Source organism: Poromitra crassiceps (assembly GCF_964638095.1).
Source record: "Poromitra crassiceps genome assembly, chromosome: 10".
NCBI lineage: Eukaryota > Metazoa > Chordata > Actinopteri > Beryciformes > Melamphaidae > Poromitra > Poromitra crassiceps.
In genome coordinates this window covers 16,705,839-16,727,510 of record NC_139631.1, presented here as the reverse complement: position 1 = coordinate 16,727,510, position 21,672 = coordinate 16,705,839, and the positions used below count along the sequence as shown (strand labels likewise).

General features: G+C 43.7%; 2 protein-coding genes across 2 annotated transcripts in view; both read left to right on the top strand.

The window, feature by feature from the left end:
• Positions 1-8,768: 8,768 nt before the first annotated feature.
• Positions 8,769-13,345, top strand: LOC310783394 (sesquipedalian-1-like). The gene is made up of 3 exons (XM_083644249.1): positions 8,769-8,823; positions 9,506-9,618; positions 10,402-13,345. The coding sequence occupies exon 3, from the start codon at positions 10,440-10,442 to the stop codon at positions 11,289-11,291; it is 852 nt and encodes a 283-aa protein (XP_083500375.1). The 5' UTR covers positions 8,769-8,823; positions 9,506-9,618; positions 10,402-10,439; the 3' UTR covers positions 11,292-13,345.
• A 2,232-nt stretch (positions 13,346-15,577) lies between these two features.
• The window catches only part of sh2b3 (SH2B adaptor protein 3), a 73,666-nt gene continuing 67,571 nt past the window's right edge, over positions 15,578-21,672 (top strand). The window contains exon 1 of the mRNA XM_083644954.1: positions 15,578-15,617. The gene's annotated coding sequence lies outside the window, so the exon portion shown is untranslated. The remainder of the gene's footprint in view (positions 15,618-21,672) is intronic.

Sequence of the window (21,672 nt, the reverse complement as noted above, 5' to 3'; positions counted from 1 at the left end):
ATTGCGTCATGCCGCACCGCGACACGGCCGGTGTAATCGGTCTAGTCTGTTAGTAAGGACGCCGAAATGAAACTGCCTGCGCTTCGCCTCGCTTCCGTGTCGGATCCGTTTCCAGTGTGTCTGCGCCGTTACGGTGCATGCAGACTACAAGCCAACATAGCCATAAGGTTCCTGCCTACCAACCAAAAGTGATACAGGGTGATCGTCTCGCCTTCACCCTGTTAAGCCCTGCCCCACTGCTGCAGCTTGGTTGCTGTATTTCCGTCTTCAATTGGTCCCTTTTGATTTTGGTCTCTCCTCTCGTCTTGTCGTTTGCGATGTCCTGACGCCAGGTATCCCAGCATGCTTTGCAAGGTGATGAGCAACGGACGGCAGCGACAAGAGCAGGGGCCATTTTGAAATCGACCAATTGAAGATGGAAATACAGCAAGGCAGCCAACCAAGCTGCAACAGCTGGGCAGGCAGGGCCTGACAGGGCGAAGGCGAGACGATCGCCCTGTATCGCTTTCTCTGTATCGCTTTAGTAGATGATTAGACACCCAGAAAACAGCCACAATGATCAAGAAAGAGCTGATTAAAAAGCTTTGGTAACAACAAGCCTCACCAGCCCCAACCTCAAAATCCAACATGGCAGCAGCTCTGCCCTTCAACAGTAGTGAAGTAGTAAATACTGTTTATTACCACTTCTGTCTTATTTGTATCTCATTAAATCAGACGTCCGCACAGTACTGTCTAACCTCTATCTGTGGACATGTTGCTACCTACAGTGTTTGTTTGTATGCGCAAAATACCGCAAAATGCATTGTTTATTAACTGTTATTGCTAGCAATGGCTAGCCTGGGTAGAGGTAACCCTGGCTGGTTTCCCCGACTGTTTTAACAGAACACAGTTTTCTCAGGTGTGACCAGGGGCATAGTGGAGGGTAAATGCAAGTAAACACCGTTTACCCACCTCTTTGAAATGAGGCAGATAGCTTTCTCACCTATTTTCAGATCACCTGTATCAATCAATGTGGGGAAAGAAGGTGGGTAAATTACCTTGGAAAGTTTACCCACCTCTGTATTTACCAGTGGGTGTGATGTCACTCAACTGGGATATTCCTAGTTCCCAATACAAAAGGAATGTTCCATATGTTAGCAGTGTTAAGCCAGAAGGACAGAGACACTGCATGAAATAGGCCACGCCCATCACGGGGGAAAAGCTCTGTTCACTTCCCCACACCAGCGTCATATTCTTTGAATTAAACATAGCTAAAAGCTGTTGTGTGGTGGGCTGCGCAGACAACAAATGTTAAAAATCGCCAGTTAAAGTTTTTTTGTACTCCCAAGGAAAACAAGGAAGCCATTGTGAATTGGCGAGAAGGAAAATGTGGATGTTGCTGTCAATTAAGTAAGTTGGAGTGTTCATCTTCTGTATATATGATCTTTGTGTGCAACACCCGACCATGCACGCGACATAGGAGAACGCCAGGATTGGAAGGGAGTTTGTGTTTTCCCCTGTTTTGGGCGGGGTTTCTGAATGATGACGCGCTCCGCAGTGTCTCTATAGGAACTGCATAGCTAATATGCACACTTGGATATTTGTTTATTTATCGCAAGTCATATTGTCACCATCGCTACAGAATATTGAACAATGTTATGGCACATTGCAGATTTTCCTCATATCGTGCAGGCCTAGTCTTTTCTGAGTCGGCAGTTTGTATTTACGGGAAAACCCGGCATGACATGGACACAGCAGGAGGCCCTTCCTTGGTGCCATCAATCCTGCACAATAGACCCTTCTCATGGGGGCCATTTTGTGTCGAAAAAGGCAAGGTAAACACAGGTGCAAGCAAAACACTAATGAGGGTTTCAAACTTCCATGATTGGAATTTGGAAACCCTCATTAGTGTTCTGCTTGCACCTGTGTTTATTCTGCTTTTTTGACACAAAATGGCCCCCGTGAAAAGGGTCTATTCACAGGAAATCGCACCTGGGGAAACATAGAATAAACAAATAGAAAGCAACACATGGAAAAGAGCAGTTTTCTTTGCAGTGGGCTCACTTTTCAAGCTATCGGTATCAATTTGAGAATGATATATGTAGGTATTCTACACATTACAGTCATCTATATATTTGTGATATATGTAGGTATTCTACACATTACAGTCATCTATATATTTGTACTCAGAATCTGCTCTCCCTCCCTATCATGGAGGTAGGAGCTTTTCACTGTTTTTGTAATGGTCAACTGAATTCCATCACTCCAGCTCGAGGATGGCGTTGTAATGGGCAGGGAGGGGGGGGGGGGTGTATCTTCACTGCCCCCATCGTGACTCAGGACTGACTCACCTCCACTGACCTACTCCCTACAGCGCACAGCTCTAGCTGATGCCCCACCTCTCTCCTTCTCTCGCACTCTCTCTCTTCCTCTCCTCCCTTCTTCTCCCCGGATGCTGCTTCACTCCCACTCTGCTGCAGCTGTATGCATAAGACCAGCGCTATGTGCACATCTACAGTGTCTCCATACGCATGTGGGTAGGCGAGCTATTCTTAAAATATATCTGATACTTGTGTGCAGCCAGCAACTGCATTTTTGTATTTGTAATTTTTTGTCGCAAAGTTCATTGACTTGAGCCTCTACTACACCCTTCACTTTGGATTTGTGTACATTTTGATGTGGGGATGACCTTCTTCTAGGGATGACAAAAAAAAAACTACTCCTACTTCTTCTATACCCACTAATAATTTATCCTGTGGCTCCCCGATTTAGAGGCTGCGCATTTTCAGTTTCAATCCCAAATCCTGCTGACGTCAGTGTTGGGACAGCTCAGCTCAGCTCAGTTCTTCACCATCCCTGTCTACAGTATATATCCACCTAGCAGCACTGCATGAGAGAAGGTGAAAGCACATGAATGTTGCATGGTATGATGAGTGAACCTGCTGCTTCCATAATTAGAGCGCATGATGATGCATTTGAATTCTCGACTCAAAATCCCGTGCAGCTGAATGGTTCGTTTGCATCAGAGATATTGATTATTCATGATAGGCTTATTATGTAAATGTCTTACTCTGATTTGCTGCCTTATGGCCATATGTGTTTCTGCAGTCCTCCACTGACTATATTGTCCTCATCTCATTTTTCAACTTGGCAAGCAGCCAAGCACACAGTGTGCAATAAAACTCAAAAATAACTGTGTCAGAGTGAGACAACAGATTTTGCCAATGAATATTAATTAGCCGTTGTCCCTCTGTCTGACTGTTGGGGGTGATAGTCTGCCAAGGGACTCAATTGTCTATTTGCTCACCATTTGCTTTGATTTCCCTTTCTATCAATTGGCTGTATTCCAATGATGACATTAAAAATGAAAATGTTAAAAGTGGAAAGCATTAAACACAAATGAAAGCCAAATAATTGTGGTGTTTGCCAGAGGCATCACATCTGGAATGGAGATATGCAAAGTTCATTAGTATACAAAATAGACTTGACCTACATTGGCAAACATCAGAGAGTTCAAAAGTAAATCTGGTGCACATTAGGCAGGCATGGTTGTTGTTAGTGCTTTGTTATCTGTGACTAGTCAAAGTCACAATGTTGGAAAGTGGGCACACGTGTGTGTGTGTGTGTGTGTGTGTGTGTGTGTGTGTGTGTATGTGTGTGTGTGTGTGTGTGTGTGTGTGTACTTTATGTCCTACTGTATGTCCAAATGTGTGTCATTTATGTATACCAACCTGTACGTATGTGCCAAGTGCCAACTCATATACATGGATTTCATTTTTTGTGTGCAACTGAACTGTTTGAGAGACACGTGCACATGTTTTTATGTGTGTGTGTGAGTGCAGAAAGTCGCACATGAGTTCATGCTTCATGTTTTTATGTGTGTGTGAGTGCAGAAAGTCGCACATGAGTTCATGCTTCATGTTTTTATGTGTGTGTGAGTGCAGAAAGTCGCACATGAATTCATGCTTCATGTTTTTATGTGTGTGTGAGTGCAGAAAGTCGCACATGAATTCATGCTTCATGTTTTTATGTGTGTGTGTGAGTGCAGAAAGTCGCACATGAATTCATGCTTCATGTTTTTATGTGTGTGTGAGTGCAGAAAGTCGCACATGAGTTCATGCTTCATGTTTTTATGTGTGTGTGAGTGCAGAAAGTCGCACATGAATTCATGCTTCATGTTTTTATGTGTGTGTGAGTGCAGAAAGTCGCACACGAGTTCATGCTTCATGTTTTTATGTGTGTGTGTGAGTGCAGAAAGTCGCACATGAATTCATGCTTCATGTTTTTATGTGTGTGTGAGTGCAGAAAGTCGCACATGAGTTCATGCTTCCGTGTGTGAGAATGAGTTAAAGGGAGTGAGAGGGTTAGAGAGCTTCTGTGGTGAAGCAAATGTAATCTGTAGATTTCACGCTGCTTTGGAGAGTGTTCAAAGTGAGAGGCATCAGCTGCACCTTGCTCAGGGAAGGTAAATAATATCCCAACAACAGGATCAGCTTTATCACAGCCACGGTGACTCAGATGGGGTCTTCACTGCACCACATGACTAAGAAACACGAAATGACAGCTATTTAAGGAGAGACAGGCCAGGCCATTTTCCTTTCACGAAAGGGAAAGCTTTTTATTTCATCTAGCAAAAGTGGCAGACTGCTCAGTCAAATTAAAGTCAAAGTCAAAGCCAGATGGACAAACCCGTCTTTATTGTCACACGACAACCCAACACACACACACACAATAAGTGAAATATAGTCTCTGCTTTTAACCCATCCAGGCTTGTACTTCTTCCGGGGGTCAGGTGATGGACCTTCTGCATGTTTTTAGTAGGGGTCCATACCGGTGTTGTATGGAGGAACCCCAAGGGAGCATGGGGAGAACATGCAAACTCTACACAGAAAGGCCCTTTTGATGAGATACAGTAGCCCACCTGGGCCATGGGCACTGGGGACATGGGGGACACACACCCTCAGCGCCCACAGCGTCCCAGGCGGGAATTGAACCCAGGACCTTCTAGCTGTGAGGCGATGGCGCTACCACTGCGCCATCGTGCCCCCTGATAGATTACTTTGTGAGTGTGTGTGTGCATGTGTGTGTGTGTGTGTGTGTGTGTGTGTGTGTGTGTGTGTGTGTGTGTGTGTGTGTGTGCGCGCGCACAACGATTATTTCAAACTTTTACATCGATAAGTATTAATGAACGATTATTTTAGGTGCTTATTTTAACACTGCTCTCATCATTCTCCAACAAGGTCTGTACTGAACTGAACTGAACTGAACTGTTTGAACGCAGACTAATGTTGGACGGGGCTGAGGCACGTGATTGAACGCAACATAGTATTTTTTAAGGGGACAGTTCATAAACGCACACATTGGGGAAAGTATAAACCAAATTACTAATAATTAATTTAATTTATGAATTAATTGACATGAGCAAGATTATAGTTGGTTAGAGGTTCTAAATGTCGGTTTTTCAATTAGGGATGCAACGAAATGACAATTTTGTCCGATTGGCTGATACCGATAACCGATAATAACGTTGCAACATCGACTGATACCGATGTGATTGCCGATATATCGTGCATCCCTAGTTTCGATACATTTTCGGTTGCCCAGCCCTGCATTGATACCTTGTTGTAATTTGCTCTCTGAAAAGCCACTGTTGTTAGTAGGACTTTCTGTTCACATTAATGAGTTTCCTCCTTTCCCCCTGCAGGGCCCATCAAGATATGAGTGGACGGAACGTTTGTTTCATAAATTGATCACTCGGGTTGATCAAGGATTTGAGAAGCCAGAGCTGAGAGGGCAAGAATCCCCTATTTTGGGGAGCGTGGGCTGTCAACCAACAGGAGACAAGACCTTCTAACCAAATTCATACCTGGAGACCGAACACTGAACAACCTCCAGACACCGTGCTGTTCAAAGGGGGGACATGTTACTGTGAAATTGGGGAAAGGAGAGGGGTCATCCATGTAAGTGCACACAGATGGAGGAATTTATTAATTTACTGTAGTGACGCTGATATACTGCATTTTGTTACATACAAATGATTTGAATCAAAGAGTAGAATAGGGGTTTCCAAAGGGGATATCCTGCCTGGTGTGCACTCCTTATAGCACTGCTGAAACTGCTGTTGTTGAAAATAGAGTCAAGACTTTTTAGAGGTTTGAAATGATGTCAGCCATTGTTTGAGTGTTGGTTGCACAGGCTTTTTCTCTGTGTGCTCAGATAGAAATCAATAACTCCACTCAACCAACAGAATTTGCCTTTTAAAGAACTGCAATTGTTTGTGTCTGGAGAGACTAAGGGTCAGCCTGTGAGGAAAACACTGTTCTGCTGGACTGCAAATGAGGAGAAACAATATCATGTCATTATGTGCCATATTGCACATTCCATATTCACAATATTGTTTTGGAAAGGCAAATAATTTAAAAGTAAAGATGATGTGTTCACTGGTCTCTGTCCAGACATTAGGTTCACCTAAATCTATGTGCTCGACTGGTGCCATGCAAGCTATTTTCTCTCTCTCACAATACCATGCAGAGATACTGTAGTGTGGCATATAGTTACAGCTTTAAATGATCCTTGAATAAGTAATAATTTGCATAACATTTTCTTTGTATACAAATATACATGTACATGTTTAAAATATATATTTCAAGCATTTTTCTACAGAGACTTTAACATTTAAAGAGATGATATTTTTGATATTGTGTTGGATGACTGAGAGGTATTTTGAAGAAGGATGACATTCCCTGGAGGTACATGTTTTCTCTGCAGGGCATAACAGGATGATTTATTTATATATAGCAAAAGAACATTATTTATATGGATGAAAAATAAATGCTTGGGTATTGTCATTATAATAAACATTGCGGGGCGTGGGAGTGAGCTGTACGGGGAGAAAGAAAGTGCGGTGGAGAAGAGAAATGGTGTAAACCAAATACCGAGTTGTGCTTTATGGGAGGCATGCAGGCTGAATGAAAGCATGACTGACTCTTCCACTTTGTCCTGCCATCACTGTGTTTTTCTATGCATTTCTGTGGAGAGGCTGTCTGTCTGACGCATAGGCTGTCTGTCTGACGCATAGGCTGTCTGTCTGACACATAGGGTGCTCTGCTCTCCATGCTATAGAGACAGAATTGACAAGTATTCCCTCCACTTTCGTCATTTGCCTCCTCATCGCAAGTCGAACAAAGGTATCTCTGCAGCCATGAGCTGACATATGGCCTGGATAAAGGTGCCATCTAGACGGGCAAGTAGTTTTTAAGCAAATAGGAAATTATAGAGTCTTACATTATATAAGTGACACAAATATGACACGTACAGACTGGACAGTCATTTTGGATCTATTAAAGGGAGAGAAAAGTCACATGGGATGGGAGAAACAGTTCTATATATGGAGAGCATGAATTGTTGGTTGATGATGTACACAGCCTTTCTCCACACTCAACCTGGAGGCACCACACTTATAATCCCCACCTCTGTTTGTTCTCACTGGGCACAGAGACTGAATTCATGACCCAAGTCTGGACCGGTTAAGAATCAGCTGGTAAGAGGGATGGAATGTCTCAAAAAGCTGTCAGTGATGTTTTGTTGTGTCCGCAAACTGTTGGAAAATAACATGTGAGAAGTAAACACTTTGCACTTAACACTGGTGTGTCTCTCTCTGTATATACTTTGTGGTGGACTTCTCCTTTAATGTGAATTATTTCACAATGGCACAGACTGTGTTGATCTGGTGTTTAAATTAGTTTGATGATAAAATGTCCTTTTACAAATTAATCCTGTCTAACGACAGGACTCTGTGAACTGGAAGTCAAATAGAGGAAATTAAACTGACTGCAAGAGCATCAGATACCAAAGGCAGCGCAGGCAAACCTTTCAGAAAGAAAAATACATCAAATGCCATCAGCAGCTGCATCAGTTAATTGAAGATTAGTGTGATGAGATACCAGACCAGCAGTGCCAAAGGCCATTGGCTGTCTCCACAAGATATTCTGATGAATGCATAATGGCTTGTCATGGTCAAACACATTATCACACAGCTCAGTGCCATAAAAGAGGGATGGGGGTTAGGGTTGGATGGGACAGTGGCAGCCTGCAGGGTAGAGTAGCGCACTGCTGACTCCAAGGTTGCTGGTTAAAATCCTGAACCGGAGAAACCAGCTAGGAAAATTTGGCTGTCCGGAAAATGTGCCCTTGAGCAAGGCATCCAGCCAGCCCCTAACTGAGCAGGCCAGTGGCCAACAGTCTAGGAAGACTGGGCAGCTTCAATGTGCAACTGTGTGTGAATGTGAAGGGAGGTGTTGCTGGAAAAGAGCATACAGTCGACTCTCCCACTCTGACCCTGGGTAAATAAAGGTAAAAAAGAATACATTGAATAGAAGTAAATGAATGAATGAATGAATAAATAAATAAATAAAACTGCCGAAAACATGACACACATACTGTATTAATTTCGCTCATTTCATTCCGTCAAGCAACATCTATTCTATTCTATTCTATTCTATTCTATTCTATTCTATTCTATTCTATTCTATTCTATTTTAATAATAATGTTATAACCTCTGTCCAAATAAGCTCTTCAGACCAATGCAGGTGTTTGGTGTTTCAGGTCAGTTCCAAGGTCAAAGACGGAGGTGCGACTGTTTTATTTTACCGATCACCCGACTGACAGAATTTTCAGGGCGGGAACGGAAGGATGTAATTATCCGTCCCCATTCAAGCTGCCCGCATACTCACAACGGGTGCGCCTCGCGGACGGTCACGTGACACCGGAGGAAGGAGGAGAGAAGAAACGGGAAGAAGAAAACATAATTATCTGCCACGGAGAAGAGTCTTTGGCCGCAGCAGGTACGAAATAAGCTAACAATCGTCAGATGTCATATGTTGCAATGAACCTAACGCTACTGGCGTTGCTCAAACAGCTAACGTTAGCTGCCTGGCTGCAAAATGCTGACGCTGTATAAAAATATTCGCCAAAAGTGGCTAACGTCGTAGCTACTGTAGTACTAATATAGCGACAGACAGACATAGCGTTACATACACATACAGACGCCCAGTGTATGTCTTGTCGACAGCTGAGCCGAGCCTTTTGTTCAGACATAGACAGACCCTGGTTGTTCTCGGTTCAGCATCTTATTATGGCCGTCAAATAACCGAAGCTCTTACTGTAGCTAGACCAAAATAAATGCCCCGCAAATACTGCAAAGTGCTGATGTGTCAAAAGCTTGTGACCATTGACTGACTGTAACGTTATAAAGAGAGCTTGTGTTGTGACCAACCCCATTCTGCTTGAGACTGAATCATTCTCCCAGAGGAGGGAGCAGGGAGGGGAAAAATGCAATATGTTTACCTCATGTTTTCAAACTGGATCCCCCTCTCCGTTGTACTTGGTTGTCCTTTTCACTCGCACTTGGAAAACCAAGAAGACGACAGTCAATGCTCATTAATGCTCATTTAACTGCTGTTGCTGGTCAACCCATGGAGAGGAATTTAAGTGCAACAACTAACGCCTGCCACTTTCTCTTTTCAGGGTGAGAGAGAGAGAAAAGGCAAGAAAAGATGGAGCCATGTTGAGTTGTGAGCTTCAACAGAGCTACAGCAGAGGGAGGAGAGGGGGGTGATCAGCTGGATATGAGATAGACAGTAAGTACAGCTACACTCTTCAAAGTGTGAGGAATTTATTGACGGTAGAAATAAAGAGGTTTTACACATACTTTGTGCTCAGGGCGAGTTAGGACTGATGCTCTGTGAGGTAGAGTAGAGCGAGCAGCCCCTACATGAAATGAGATGGATTAAAATGGGATTAGTTGTTCTGTACACAGAGGCAAGGTCAGTGTCCCTAGTTGACAGTATGGCAGCCATATATTTCTTTCCAGGTTCCACAGCCCATATTTTTAAAGTGTGTAGTTTTCATTGAATTTGGCAACAGGATTGAGAGTTTCCGTCTACATGGGGATTAGGGATGGGAATCGAGAACCGGTTCCAAATTGTCCAGTCACCCAGAATCATATGCCTCTGAGGTGATCAATTCCTTTGATCAACTCCTTTTAGAAAAGGAGCATTGTCATTGATTTTAACATGTTCAAATGTCATTAGACAGACATTCTACACTGTGTTCAGACTCAAGGGATAATAAAACAACTGCGTTGACGCTGAAAACCTGTGTAGGCCTACTTCCGAATCAATAATGGCATTGGTATAAAAAAAATAAAATCGTATCAATTCCCATCCCTAATGGGGCTCAATGAATTATTGCACATTATTATTGTTATTATATTCAAACCCATGTAGTTAGACCAATACAGTCATCCGCCATGGAGAGCTAAGGGTTTGCAGGTTTTCCTTCCAACAAGGCACATGATTGGGCGACAGAGTTAGACTATGTGGCCTAATCCAGTCAACGTCTGTCTTTACATTGTTCTCTAGATAAGTCGAGCATCTGCCGAGGGAAGAGAGGACCAGGGATGAAGCTGAACGAACGCAGCGTGGCGCACTACGCCACCTGCGACTCACCGCCGGACAAGACGGGCTTCCTGTTCAAAAAGGGCGAGCGCAACACGGCTTATCACCGCCGCTGGTTCGTCCTGAAGGGCAACATGCTCTTCTACTTTGAGGAACGTGAGAGCCGCGAGCCCATCGGTGTCATCGTCCTGGAGGGATGCACCGTGGAGCTATGCGAGTCGACCGAGGAGTTTGCCTTCGCCGTCAAGTTTGACTGTGCCAAAGCCCGCATCTACAAGATGGCTGCTGAGAACCAAGCAGCTATGGAGTCATGGGTAAAAGCATTGTCCCGGGCCAGCTTTGACTACATGAGGCTGGTGGTCAAGGAGCTGGAGCGGCAGCTGGAAGAGATCCAGGAGGCCGGGGTAGGTGGCTGTGGTGGGGCAGGAGCGCAGGGCAAGACCAAGTCCTCCAGGAGAAGGTCCGGAGCCTCCTCCACATCGTCATCTTCATCCTCCTCCTCATCATCTACTGCCCCTCCCCCACCAGTCCCCTTCTCTTCCCAGAGGAACCTCCAGGATGAGGTTCAGCTCACCTCTGGGTGTTCCAAGGAGAACGGCGTCGCGTGGAGCAAACCGCCCGCTGCCCTGGCTAACGGCCTCGGGGAGGGGGCTTCTTCCTGCGCGGCCTGGGAAGGCAGCACAGACTCTGGGAGTGGGGGTGATGGCGTGCGGCCTCCCCCGGTACCCCCGAGGAGGAGAGGAGCGTCTCTGGAGAGTCCCGTCTCTCCCGGCACAGGCTGCTTCTCCAAGCTCCACGACTGGTACGGCAGAGAGGTGGAGGAACTGAGACTGGAGTGGCTGCAGAGCCAGTAAAAAGGAGATCGAGCATTTCTTCCCACAATCATATCATTCCCTTCTCAACATTCTATGATGTTATAGCCTTCTGAACATAGCTGGAAGGTACAAACTGCAGTCAAATCACTATTGGATGGATTGCACTAGATCGATGTATTGAACTAAAAAATGTCTGCGATTGATTCTAGATCTTGTCTGGCACAGGGGAATCAATCAAAGTGTTTAAAGTGTTAAGTTAACACCACCCGTCTTACAATCCAGACAAACTAAAGCAAATCCAAAATAGCTTGTTTTTCCACAGATGTGCTAAGTGAAGTTTGTCAAGGCCAAAACAGAATGTTAGCAATACAGGATTAAATGTGCTAGCCATTTATTAGAAAATGTAGCCCAGCTGAAAATGTATCTCTTTTGGCAGCAAGATGCATTCAGATAAAGGTTGTTTGGTTGTTTGGAGTTTGATAGAACAACTGCACAGCAAACCTTTATATTTTATCATATTACCGTATTTTATTACATTGCCAACATTCAAGGATTTTTCTGCCTTCCTGAATATGCCTAAGCCTAGCCTAGGGATGGGTATTGTTTAGTATTTTTCTCATACCGGTGCTAAAATGATACTTGTAAAATGGTATCAGTGCCTAAACAGTGCCTGAACCGATACTTTTTAAAATTTAAAGATTTTTTTATTTTTTATTTAAAGAGGATTTCAAGTGGCGCGCTCCAAACGATCATGTTTGTGAAGGTGTGTGTGGCACCAGATGGTGGATATTTCACTCAGCAGCTCGGGCATGGCGCTGAAATGAGCCACCTAATTTGTGTGTTCCAGTTCGGTCCGGTAAGTACCGGTCATGGTACCGGGTTTCGGCACCCAACCCTATCTAAGCCATCTCACAACTAAGATCATTTTTAATCCATTGACTCATAGACTCATAGTGCAGTGAAGATGCTCTCAAGCTAGGAGGTGATTTGGGGAAAAGCAGTCCTGATCTTCCCCCAGACTCCCACCAGGGCACATTTCACCCCAGACCCAGAGGACTTAATAGTGCTTAATGTCAGAGAGAGCAGCCTCCCTCCGGACGCTGGAGGCTGTGGAGCGAGCTGGGTGTCTCGCTAAGAGCAACACATTCTGCTATTTTTAGCTTTTGTTAGCCAGCAGCCAGATGTGTCATATGAATGCTTGTCACTTTGTTCTTTTTTGACTCGTACCTTAAAAAAAGCTGAACTTAAAACACTTACAATGTCCTCCATCAAGAGAGAATTGACTGTATACAATCAAATCACATGTTTATTTCATTATTTCATCACACTATTGGTTTGTTTGTAGCAGTTGACAAAGTGACACCTGAATGTTACTGAATGAGTGTACTATAGCTGATGTAGGACTGTTTCTGATCATCTATGAAGATATTAATTATTCCATGTTGGAAATTCAGATCCAATAACAACAGCAGTCTGAAATGGGCCATCTAAAAAATGATCATTTCTATTTTCTATATCCAATCATGTAGCGGTTTACATTTTATTTATATACGTGCCTTATGATTTCTTTCCAGCTCTGTTATTGCACATGAGACCATTGCCAGAGGGCCACAATGAAGGGGGGATTGTCTCTTGTTTTCCTCTATTTCTACGGTACGGCTCTTTATTTTCTTTCTTGCCAAAGCCTCATCTCAGTGCAATCAGTTTGTGACAATGGCTCACTTCCTTCAGCCTGCCTCTGCACAATACTATTGCTACTATACTGTATGCCAGGCTGTTGACATTGATATTATCAACACTTATGCTTGTGATAAAAAAAAAACTGTTTTATTGACTATGGCGGGGGGGGGGGGGGGGGGCGGTTACTATGGGTACTGACAAAAATTTTACATTTCAATTTCAATTTAATATTGTTGCATTTTGAGAATGTGCCAAATTAACCACATGAATGTTATACATTATACATTCAAGATTGCCACTGAAGACCTACACTCAGTTTATTTCTTCATAAACACAATTCTAAGAACATATTTCAATACTGCACATTATATGCGGACCATTTCGAATATCCAATAATATTTAACACATTTTCCTGACATGATTGTACATTGAAAAGATGTTTGTTAAGCATTTAAACAAATAAATAAATAAATACTGTTGCCTTTTTTCTTTTTCTTTCTTAAACATAATTTCTGCTTCTAATGCAGTTTTCTGGTTGTCGGACATTTGAACTAGATTTTAGATTTCTAGATCTGGGAGCAACAGCAAGATGCTTTTGTTTTAGCTATTATGTTTTTACTGAGTATCAGGAACCACAGTAAGATAAATGACCCTGCAACTCAACATTTATGGAACGATAATTAACTGCCAAGAAGACCAACCAAACACACTCACACTCTGCGCTATGGTGCTACTCCGCGCTCTATCACCAGGGGTCGCTCTGTAACAATGCTAGTCAGCAGTGGTCTTCAGTCCTGCTCCTCAGACCTGCTTTTCATTCTATCACTACTAATATGTATTTTATTTTACACCTGTTGCTCCAGGTGAATTTAACTCCATGTCCAGAGTGAAAACCAGCAGTAGGCTACATACTGATTTTAGGTGATGTATCCGACCAGCACTTTTAGCCACATGGTTGAGTGCACATGTGTAGAGCGCAGGCCTATATGGTCTGCAGAGTTGCATTGGGAGGAAGAAAAGTTATTTTTTAGTCAATGTATTTGCTCTTTCAATGGATACAAGTGTTCAGAACAACGTGCTGTTTGTTTCGGGGGGCTTTTAGCACTGTACTACCAATTTTAATTCGAGCCGTCATGACAGTTTGTGCATCGTGCACACACATACTTGACCACGGAGTAGCTACTTGAGGAGGTGAGCCGAACGACATCAAGCTGCCTAGAAGAGCGGAACCACTTCCGGCAAGTACTTCCAAATTAAAACTGCATGTTTACATGCGTAGACTAAAATATTTGTCATAAATTGCATGTAAAATCTATCTATCTATCTATCTATCTATCTATCTATCTATCTATCTATCTATCTATCTATCTATCTATCTATATATCTATCTATATCTATCTATCTATCTATCTATCTATCTATCTACGCTATCTATTATTATATATATAAAAGGGAGCATGTGGGGGCAATGTTTGTTTCTCTGTTTCAATTTTTGTCCCACCACCGGACCACCCACACACACACACACACACACACACACACACACACACACACACACACACACACACACGGAGGCATTGTGACATCACTGATGATGTCATCAGTTATGTCATAGTCCCACTGATGATGTCATAGTGTGTAACAAGTTTGGGGGTGTTGTGTAGCTTCTGTTAGCCTCCTGGATAGCCAGCGAACATGACAGACTCACTCAAACCACGGCAGTTGTGAGATTGCACACAGACTGTTTATTCGTTGTAACTTGTCGACCATATAAAGCTCTCTACGGCACTAATTCTCTACCCACATGTAGAAGCTTGATATAGAGTAACGCTAATTCACACACACCCAAGTTTGTACAGGGAAGAGTCTGACTTGCTTCTTGCATGGAGGCAGACTGAGAGGAAGTAACTTAAAATAAGTTGTTGCCGTAAAGCCAATACAATAACAAGGAGCACCACAACCAAATAATGTTCCCAAAACAGAGGATCTAGGCATTTGTGACTGTTACAAGTGACATCACTGATGTCATCAGATGGGATCAAACTATTTGCAAATCTTTTTATTACTAAAATCATTTCGCTCATTGACATAATATTTTGCATAGAGAATGAAAAAGAAGTTACAAAACTATTATTATTGTTATTAATATTAACAACAACAACAACAACAACAACAACAACAACAACAACAACAATATAGAGCACAGCATAGTCATGCCTTCAAAATTATGGAAATCATAATGCAAGGTTGGAATGAAATTCGTCAGAATGAGATTGTTTGCCTCTTCGACAAGTACGGGACCTTTATTTTGAAAGGCAGATGCTTTTCCCAGGCAAAATCGGAAGTAGTAGTGTTTTAGCTTCACACAGACAGCTACTGGCTGGACCGCGGCACATTTTTGACAGCGGAAATGAGGAGAGTCACCACCACCACTTTTTTCCGCGTCTAAGTTTCCTTCCTGAAAGTTTTTTCTTCTCTCGCTAAGGATCCGTTGTATTTACAATGAGAGGGAAAGCGACGGGCTTTTTAGCATGCAGCTATTCCTCTACCAACATGTTTGTTGCTCTTCGCCGGCGTCATTTTGACTTACTTTAGATGCTTCACAACACATTTCCGTTATGCCAAGTCCAACTTGTTGGTTAGTCGTCGTGCAGCGGTGGGTGCCCGTCCGAGATAACGGAGAACGTGAGTAACGTTATGTTGTCAAGCCTGTCTGAGACCCTGTCAACATTCACCATTGTTTATTGTCTCCAAGTGCTTTAAATAGGACATAAAGTATCTTGAACTGCGTAGGAAATGTCCCGAAATGACGAACCACGGCAGTTGTGGGTAGTTCTAATCCAAATGTCGTTTGGTTCCCTAAATAATTGTGGAAATGTGCTCATGGGTGACATTTAAAGGGCTCGAGCTTCTCGTCTTCACCATCGAAGCGATGCTGCGCGCGGACTTTTGGCAATGGAGTAAAGTTAGAGAAACAAAGTCCAGTCCAGGCTTTACTTTAGTCCAGACTTTACTAGAGAAACATAGTCGAGTGCAGACTTCACTTTAGTCCAGGCTTTACTAGAGAAAAAGTACTGTCCAGGTTTTACGTTAGTCCAGACTTCACTTTAGTCCAGGCTTTACTAGAGAAACACAGTCCAGGCTTTACTTTAGTCTAGGCTTTACTTAGAGAAACATAGTCCAGTCCAGGCTTTACTTAGAGAAACATAGTCCATGCTTAATTGAGTCCAGTCCATGCTTTACTTTAGTCCAGGCTTTACTTAGAGAAACAAAACCAGCCCAGACTTTACTTATTCCAGGCTTTACTACAGTCCAGTCAAGGTTAAACTTTAGTCCAGGCATTACTTTGAGAGACATAGTCCATGCTTTACTTTAGTCCAGGCTTTACCTAGACTAGAGCAACAGTCCAGGGCAGGCTTTACTAGAGAAACCTAGTCCATGCTTTACTTTAACACAGGCTTTACTAGAGAAACATAGTCCATGCTTTACTTTAATCCAGGCTTTACCTAGAGAAACACAGTCCATGCTTTATTTTAACCCAGGCTTTACATCGAGAAACACAGTCCATGCTTTACTTTAATCCAGGCTTTACCTAGAGAAACACAGTCCAGGCTTTATGACATCAGATAGTTGCTTTACTAGTTGAGCGTTGTTTGATGTCTCACCAACAGGGATGGTTTGCACAAAAGATGCTTTTTGCAACTTTTATAACTGAATGATAATCATGTGGTTATTCCTGAGCCCAGCCATTATCTGGATGATTAGGCCTAAATCCTTTGGGTGATCAACATGATAATGATGCAATTAATAGAATACATTACATTATGTCCCTCCACAGTCCACTGTAAGCAGGCCTGATCTGGAGCCAGCCATAAAGAAGGATTTTATAGGTTATAAACTTTGCTTGCTGCGCTTCAATTCTCAACCATTTGAACTTTTGGATGCTTTTTTGGGGGGCTATATAATACGGCCTATAACCTACGCCTCTAGTGCGTGTTTGAAATGTTAATCTTTTGCATTGAAATGTCTGCTATGTGGTGTGCGTGCCTGCACGCGTGCACGTCTGCACGACTGTGGGTGTGCGTTTGCTCGGCTCATTGGCCACTCTCATGACTGCTGCCGGAGAACAGGAACAGATAGGGAGCAGCCAGTTGTTTCACAATCCAGTTGTGTGTAGCAGTTAAACCAAAACTGTGTGTGTGTGCTGGGGAGGGGGGTATTCCGTTTTATTCATATACTAGGGCTAACCCTAGGCTCACCCGCTACGTGGGCTCGTCGCACACAGTTCAGCTGCTTCGCGGCCTCGCCCGCAGCTTGGCATGACGTCGCCTGTGCTATTGGTATCCGCAGCGCACAATTGCTCAACTTCGCATCACCGATATCATCACTGTCACTGATGATGTCACAATGCCTATGACATCACTGATGATGTCACAATGCCTATAACATCACCAGTGCCTATGACATCATCAGTGATGTCATAAGATGATTTTTTAAAATGATGTCACTGATGACATCACTGAAGATGTCATAGACATTGTGACATCATCAGTGGGACAAAAATTGAAACGGACAGCACAGACAGATATTGCCCAATAGTACATGTGCATGTGTGTGTGTGTGTGTGTGTGTGTGTGTGTGTGTGTGGATGTGCGTGTTTCTCTTTTATACAGTCTGTGGTTTCTATACCGTAGAATATCGTTATCTGTTTGATAAGAAATACTGAAGCAGCAAGTTTGTAGTTTGGTTCCCAGAACAATTTTGGACAAAAACTGGTATAAAAAATTATCAAAGTCTTAAAAAATGTGGATCGCTTCAGAAGTGTGAAAAGCGCTGCTGTCAAGAAGGTGGTTTACCTGCTGGAATAAGAAAACACACTGAAAGGCTGAGGGTGGTGTTCTTTGTTGATTCACTGATATCATGTAGACACAACAGTCTTCACACCGGCTGCTCGCTTTTTGGTTGAAGCACAAAAGACAGACAGACATGCCTTTAGGGGGGAAATTGATGCTAGCGACCAGCTAAACTCTACTGTTTGTTACCAGTCAAACAATTTGGAGGTTGTATTTTATTCCAAAAACCAAATAGACTGGTAAAATTGAAAATGTGGTTGTTGACTTACAGAAAAAGTTATTTTTCTGTCGCGATGGCGTCCTTACTCTTGGATATTTTAGTACTATAGTGTTCACTTTTTTTACCTAATCTGTATTGGGCATGTGTCTGTGCATGAAAGCTGTAAAGGCATAGTATAATAACAACTAGGGCCACACAATAAATCATACAGCCTAAATAAATCCTCAGTCATATGAACATCAGAACATTGCAATTGTGATAGTAGTTTCATTCTACTTTATCAGCACCTAAGCTGATGCCAGATGGTTTGTTTTCACATAACCATCTGGGAACGAGTCGGACAGGAAACCGTTTCAAAGGGGCCGGCACTTAAAAAAAATACCTGGCAGGTGATTGGATGAGCCGTCTGTCTATCACGTCTATCACGAGCTCACTTCTCGCTGGCGTCACAGCAAAGCCCGCCCGTAGTGTGAACCACTGGTGGTTCAGATTCAAATCAATAGATTGGAGTGTGGCAAGAAGGATGTGTCATATGATCGTGATCTCATGATCTCGCGTGAATCCAGCTGCCCAATTTCCCCCTGCTGTCCCGGTCGCTGCTCCACCCTCTGCCGATCTGCGGAGAGCCGTAGACTAGCACCATGCTTCCTCCGACACATGCGCAGTTGCCAGCTGCTTCTTTTCACCTGATAGCGGGGAGCTTCACCGGCAGGACGTAGCACGTGGGAGGATCACGCTAATAGCACCAGTTCCCTTCCGTCCCGAACAGGCGCCCCGGCCCGCTGCCTCGCAAGTTTAATCAGCACTAGGGATGAAATGGTAAACCGTGATAATGATAAACCTCAATGAAATTCCTTCCTGACGATAATTCAAATGTTCATTATCATTAAAACCGTATTACTGTGATTACAGCAGTTTGAAAAAGAAATACTGTTCATCAACCAAAGTTAGCAACAGTCTCCCAGACGCAGACACTCAGCCTTGGTGAAATGATTTCAGTGAGTGTATAACATTCAGCACATTTTAACAATACCGTGATGATACTGATAACCGTGATAATTTTGGTCACTATAATTATGACATGAAATCTTCATACCTCTTCATCTCTAATCAGCACCTACATCAAGTAACACTTTAGGAGGGCGGTGAGATGCTAATGTTTAGCATTTGCTCCATTTGATATAAGATGTTCTCCAGTGAAACTCAGTTACTTGGGTTCAGGATTCTACAATGTACCAGAATTGTTTAGGAAGCTGTCAAAAACAAATTGCAACCTGTAGATAGGAAATTGAATTTGCTACTTTTGCATTTTTGAAATGTTTCGGTTGTATTGTTTGCAGCCCTAACCAAACCTATTCTGAGAGCATCTAACGTGTGTGTGTGTGTGTGTGTGTGTGTAGCCGTTGCAGACCAAGCTAGCAGTGCTAAAAAAGTAGTGATGTGCAGGCTTAGCTATCAGCAGTGGATCAGACGGTGTCACGCATGGTTCCATGTCTTTAACTGAGATGTTATCAGACGCCAGCGCTTCCGCTCGCCTCAGGGCTTCTAAGAAATCCACTGATGAGACCACAAGCGAGGAGGTCTGACCCACAACGGCCCTGTGGGGCAGAGGAGGGGAGGGGAGGGGAGGGGAGGGGAGGGCAGAGGGAATGAAGGAAACACAGGCAGAAGAGGGGCTGTGGGAGATAATTGGCCGAAGAATGACGGAGAAACCATCAGCAGAAACTATAAAGCAGGAAGAGACATCACTCACGTCACAGTATTAGAGTTTTGCATTTGGGCCAATTCTATGGAAGTGCATGCGCATGGTAAATCCCACTATAAACCTTCATACCTGTGCCGTTTCAACCCCCCCCACCCTTCCCCCCCAATTTTAATTACCGGTATACGAACAAAACAAACGAACAAGCTCAGACACAGGAAAGGAAAAGAAAGAAAAGCATACATATAATATCGACAAATATTATAATGTGGTGCTACCATCCATATAGGGTGCTTATGTGCTTGTGAGAGATGTTGTGCAAAGGTCCCACGCAAGAGGTGCGTTTCACCTTTGAGTGACTGAAAAATGTCATCAGTCAGTCATGCTGTGACGTGAGTGATGTCTTATCCTTCTTTGTTAAGGCTCCTTGGGAGAAACAAAGAAGAAAGACGGGAAGTAGGGAGAAATGGGGGCAGAAGTGTGGGGGAACGGCAGCTGGTGATATGGCGGCCTCAGAAGGTCCCGGGTTCGATTCCCGTCAGGGACGCTGTTGCGCAGAGGGCGTGTCCCCCCCCCCCCCCCCATGTCTTCGGTGCCTGGTGCCCAGGTGGGCTATCTCTTCAAAAAGGGTCTTTCTGTGTGGAGTTTGCATGTTCTCCCCATGCTCCCCCATATATGAACTCTCCATTAAAAACATTTGAGAAGATCGCCGCCTGACCAGCGACAACGACAGAAGATGGTCTCCAGGTGCTGTACGCTGAAAGCTGCCTACTGCTCCTGGCTGCCCCCCGGAGGAAAGGACATGCCTTGTCTGGGTTAAACAAGCAGAGACTGTATTTCACCAGCCACCGTCAGCATGGCTGTGTGTGTGGCTGCAATGATGCATGTGTTGTGGGTGTCTGTGACAAATAAAGACAGGTTTGTCTGTCCGCGTCCGGTTGTTGTTGTTGTCCTAAGCATGACGAGAAACACAGTCTCACACACACACACACACACACACACACACTGTGTGTGAGAAACACAGTCTCACACACACAGTGTGTGTGTGTGAGACTGTGTTTCTCACACACAGTGTGTGTGTGTGAGGCGTGTGACTCACCTACGTATCTGCGTATTAGGCCACACACAGCAAAGCCTGAAATCTCACTTAACTGGAGAATCTCACCTACACACACACACACACACACACACACACACACACACACCTCTTGATTGTGTGAGTGTTTGAACACGCATGCACATCTGTGTATTTTTTCCAAAGCAGCAATGATTAGAGATGTGTGTGTGTGTTTACCCCAATGTACCCTTGTTCTTGTTATTGGAGGAATGTTGATTATAGGCCAGATTTAGCTAGCCGTAGGAGAATATCAGCCAAAACAAGTGTGTGCTTGTAGGCGCCACTTTGCAGTTGTGATTCATTAGTGTGTGTGTGTGTGCGTGTGTGTGTGTGTGTGTGTGCGTGTGTGTCTGTGCGTGTGCGTGCGTGCGTGCGTGAGTGCGTGCGTGGCCGAGAGGGGAGTCATTAAGCCTGAGAGGAAGTGGAAGGTTGAAGTGAAAGTAAGAGCCTTCTCTCTTGTCTCACTCACTCACTATACACTCATGGAGCCGCCAAATAGACAGCATTGGGAGGGTTACTTTTAAAATGTATTCCACTACAGATGACTGAATACATGCCCTAAAATGTCATTTGTAAGTTTGTAAAATTAACGTAAAGTTTAGACCCCCCTGAATTAGCCCACCAAAGAATTCACTTGGCTTCAAATAATTCACATCCAATTAGGGTGACTGAAGGAGTCAATGACGTCCGGCCGCCGTCCCTAAACGTTCTCATGCATTTATTCACTATTCAGAATCAATCAGAAAGCTATCAGGAGAGGGAGTGACTCATTCACAAAGTGCTTGCAGAGTTCAGCGAGAGTCGTCTGCATTCACAGAGCTGGAACAGAGTCGAGCTTGAATTGGCTG

Bases quoted from the DNA above. Each gene is read 5' to 3' on its own strand.
- LOC310783394 (XM_083644249.1), top strand. From the start codon at position 10,440: ATGAAGCTGAACGAACGCAGCGTGGCGCACTACGCCACCTGCGACTCA.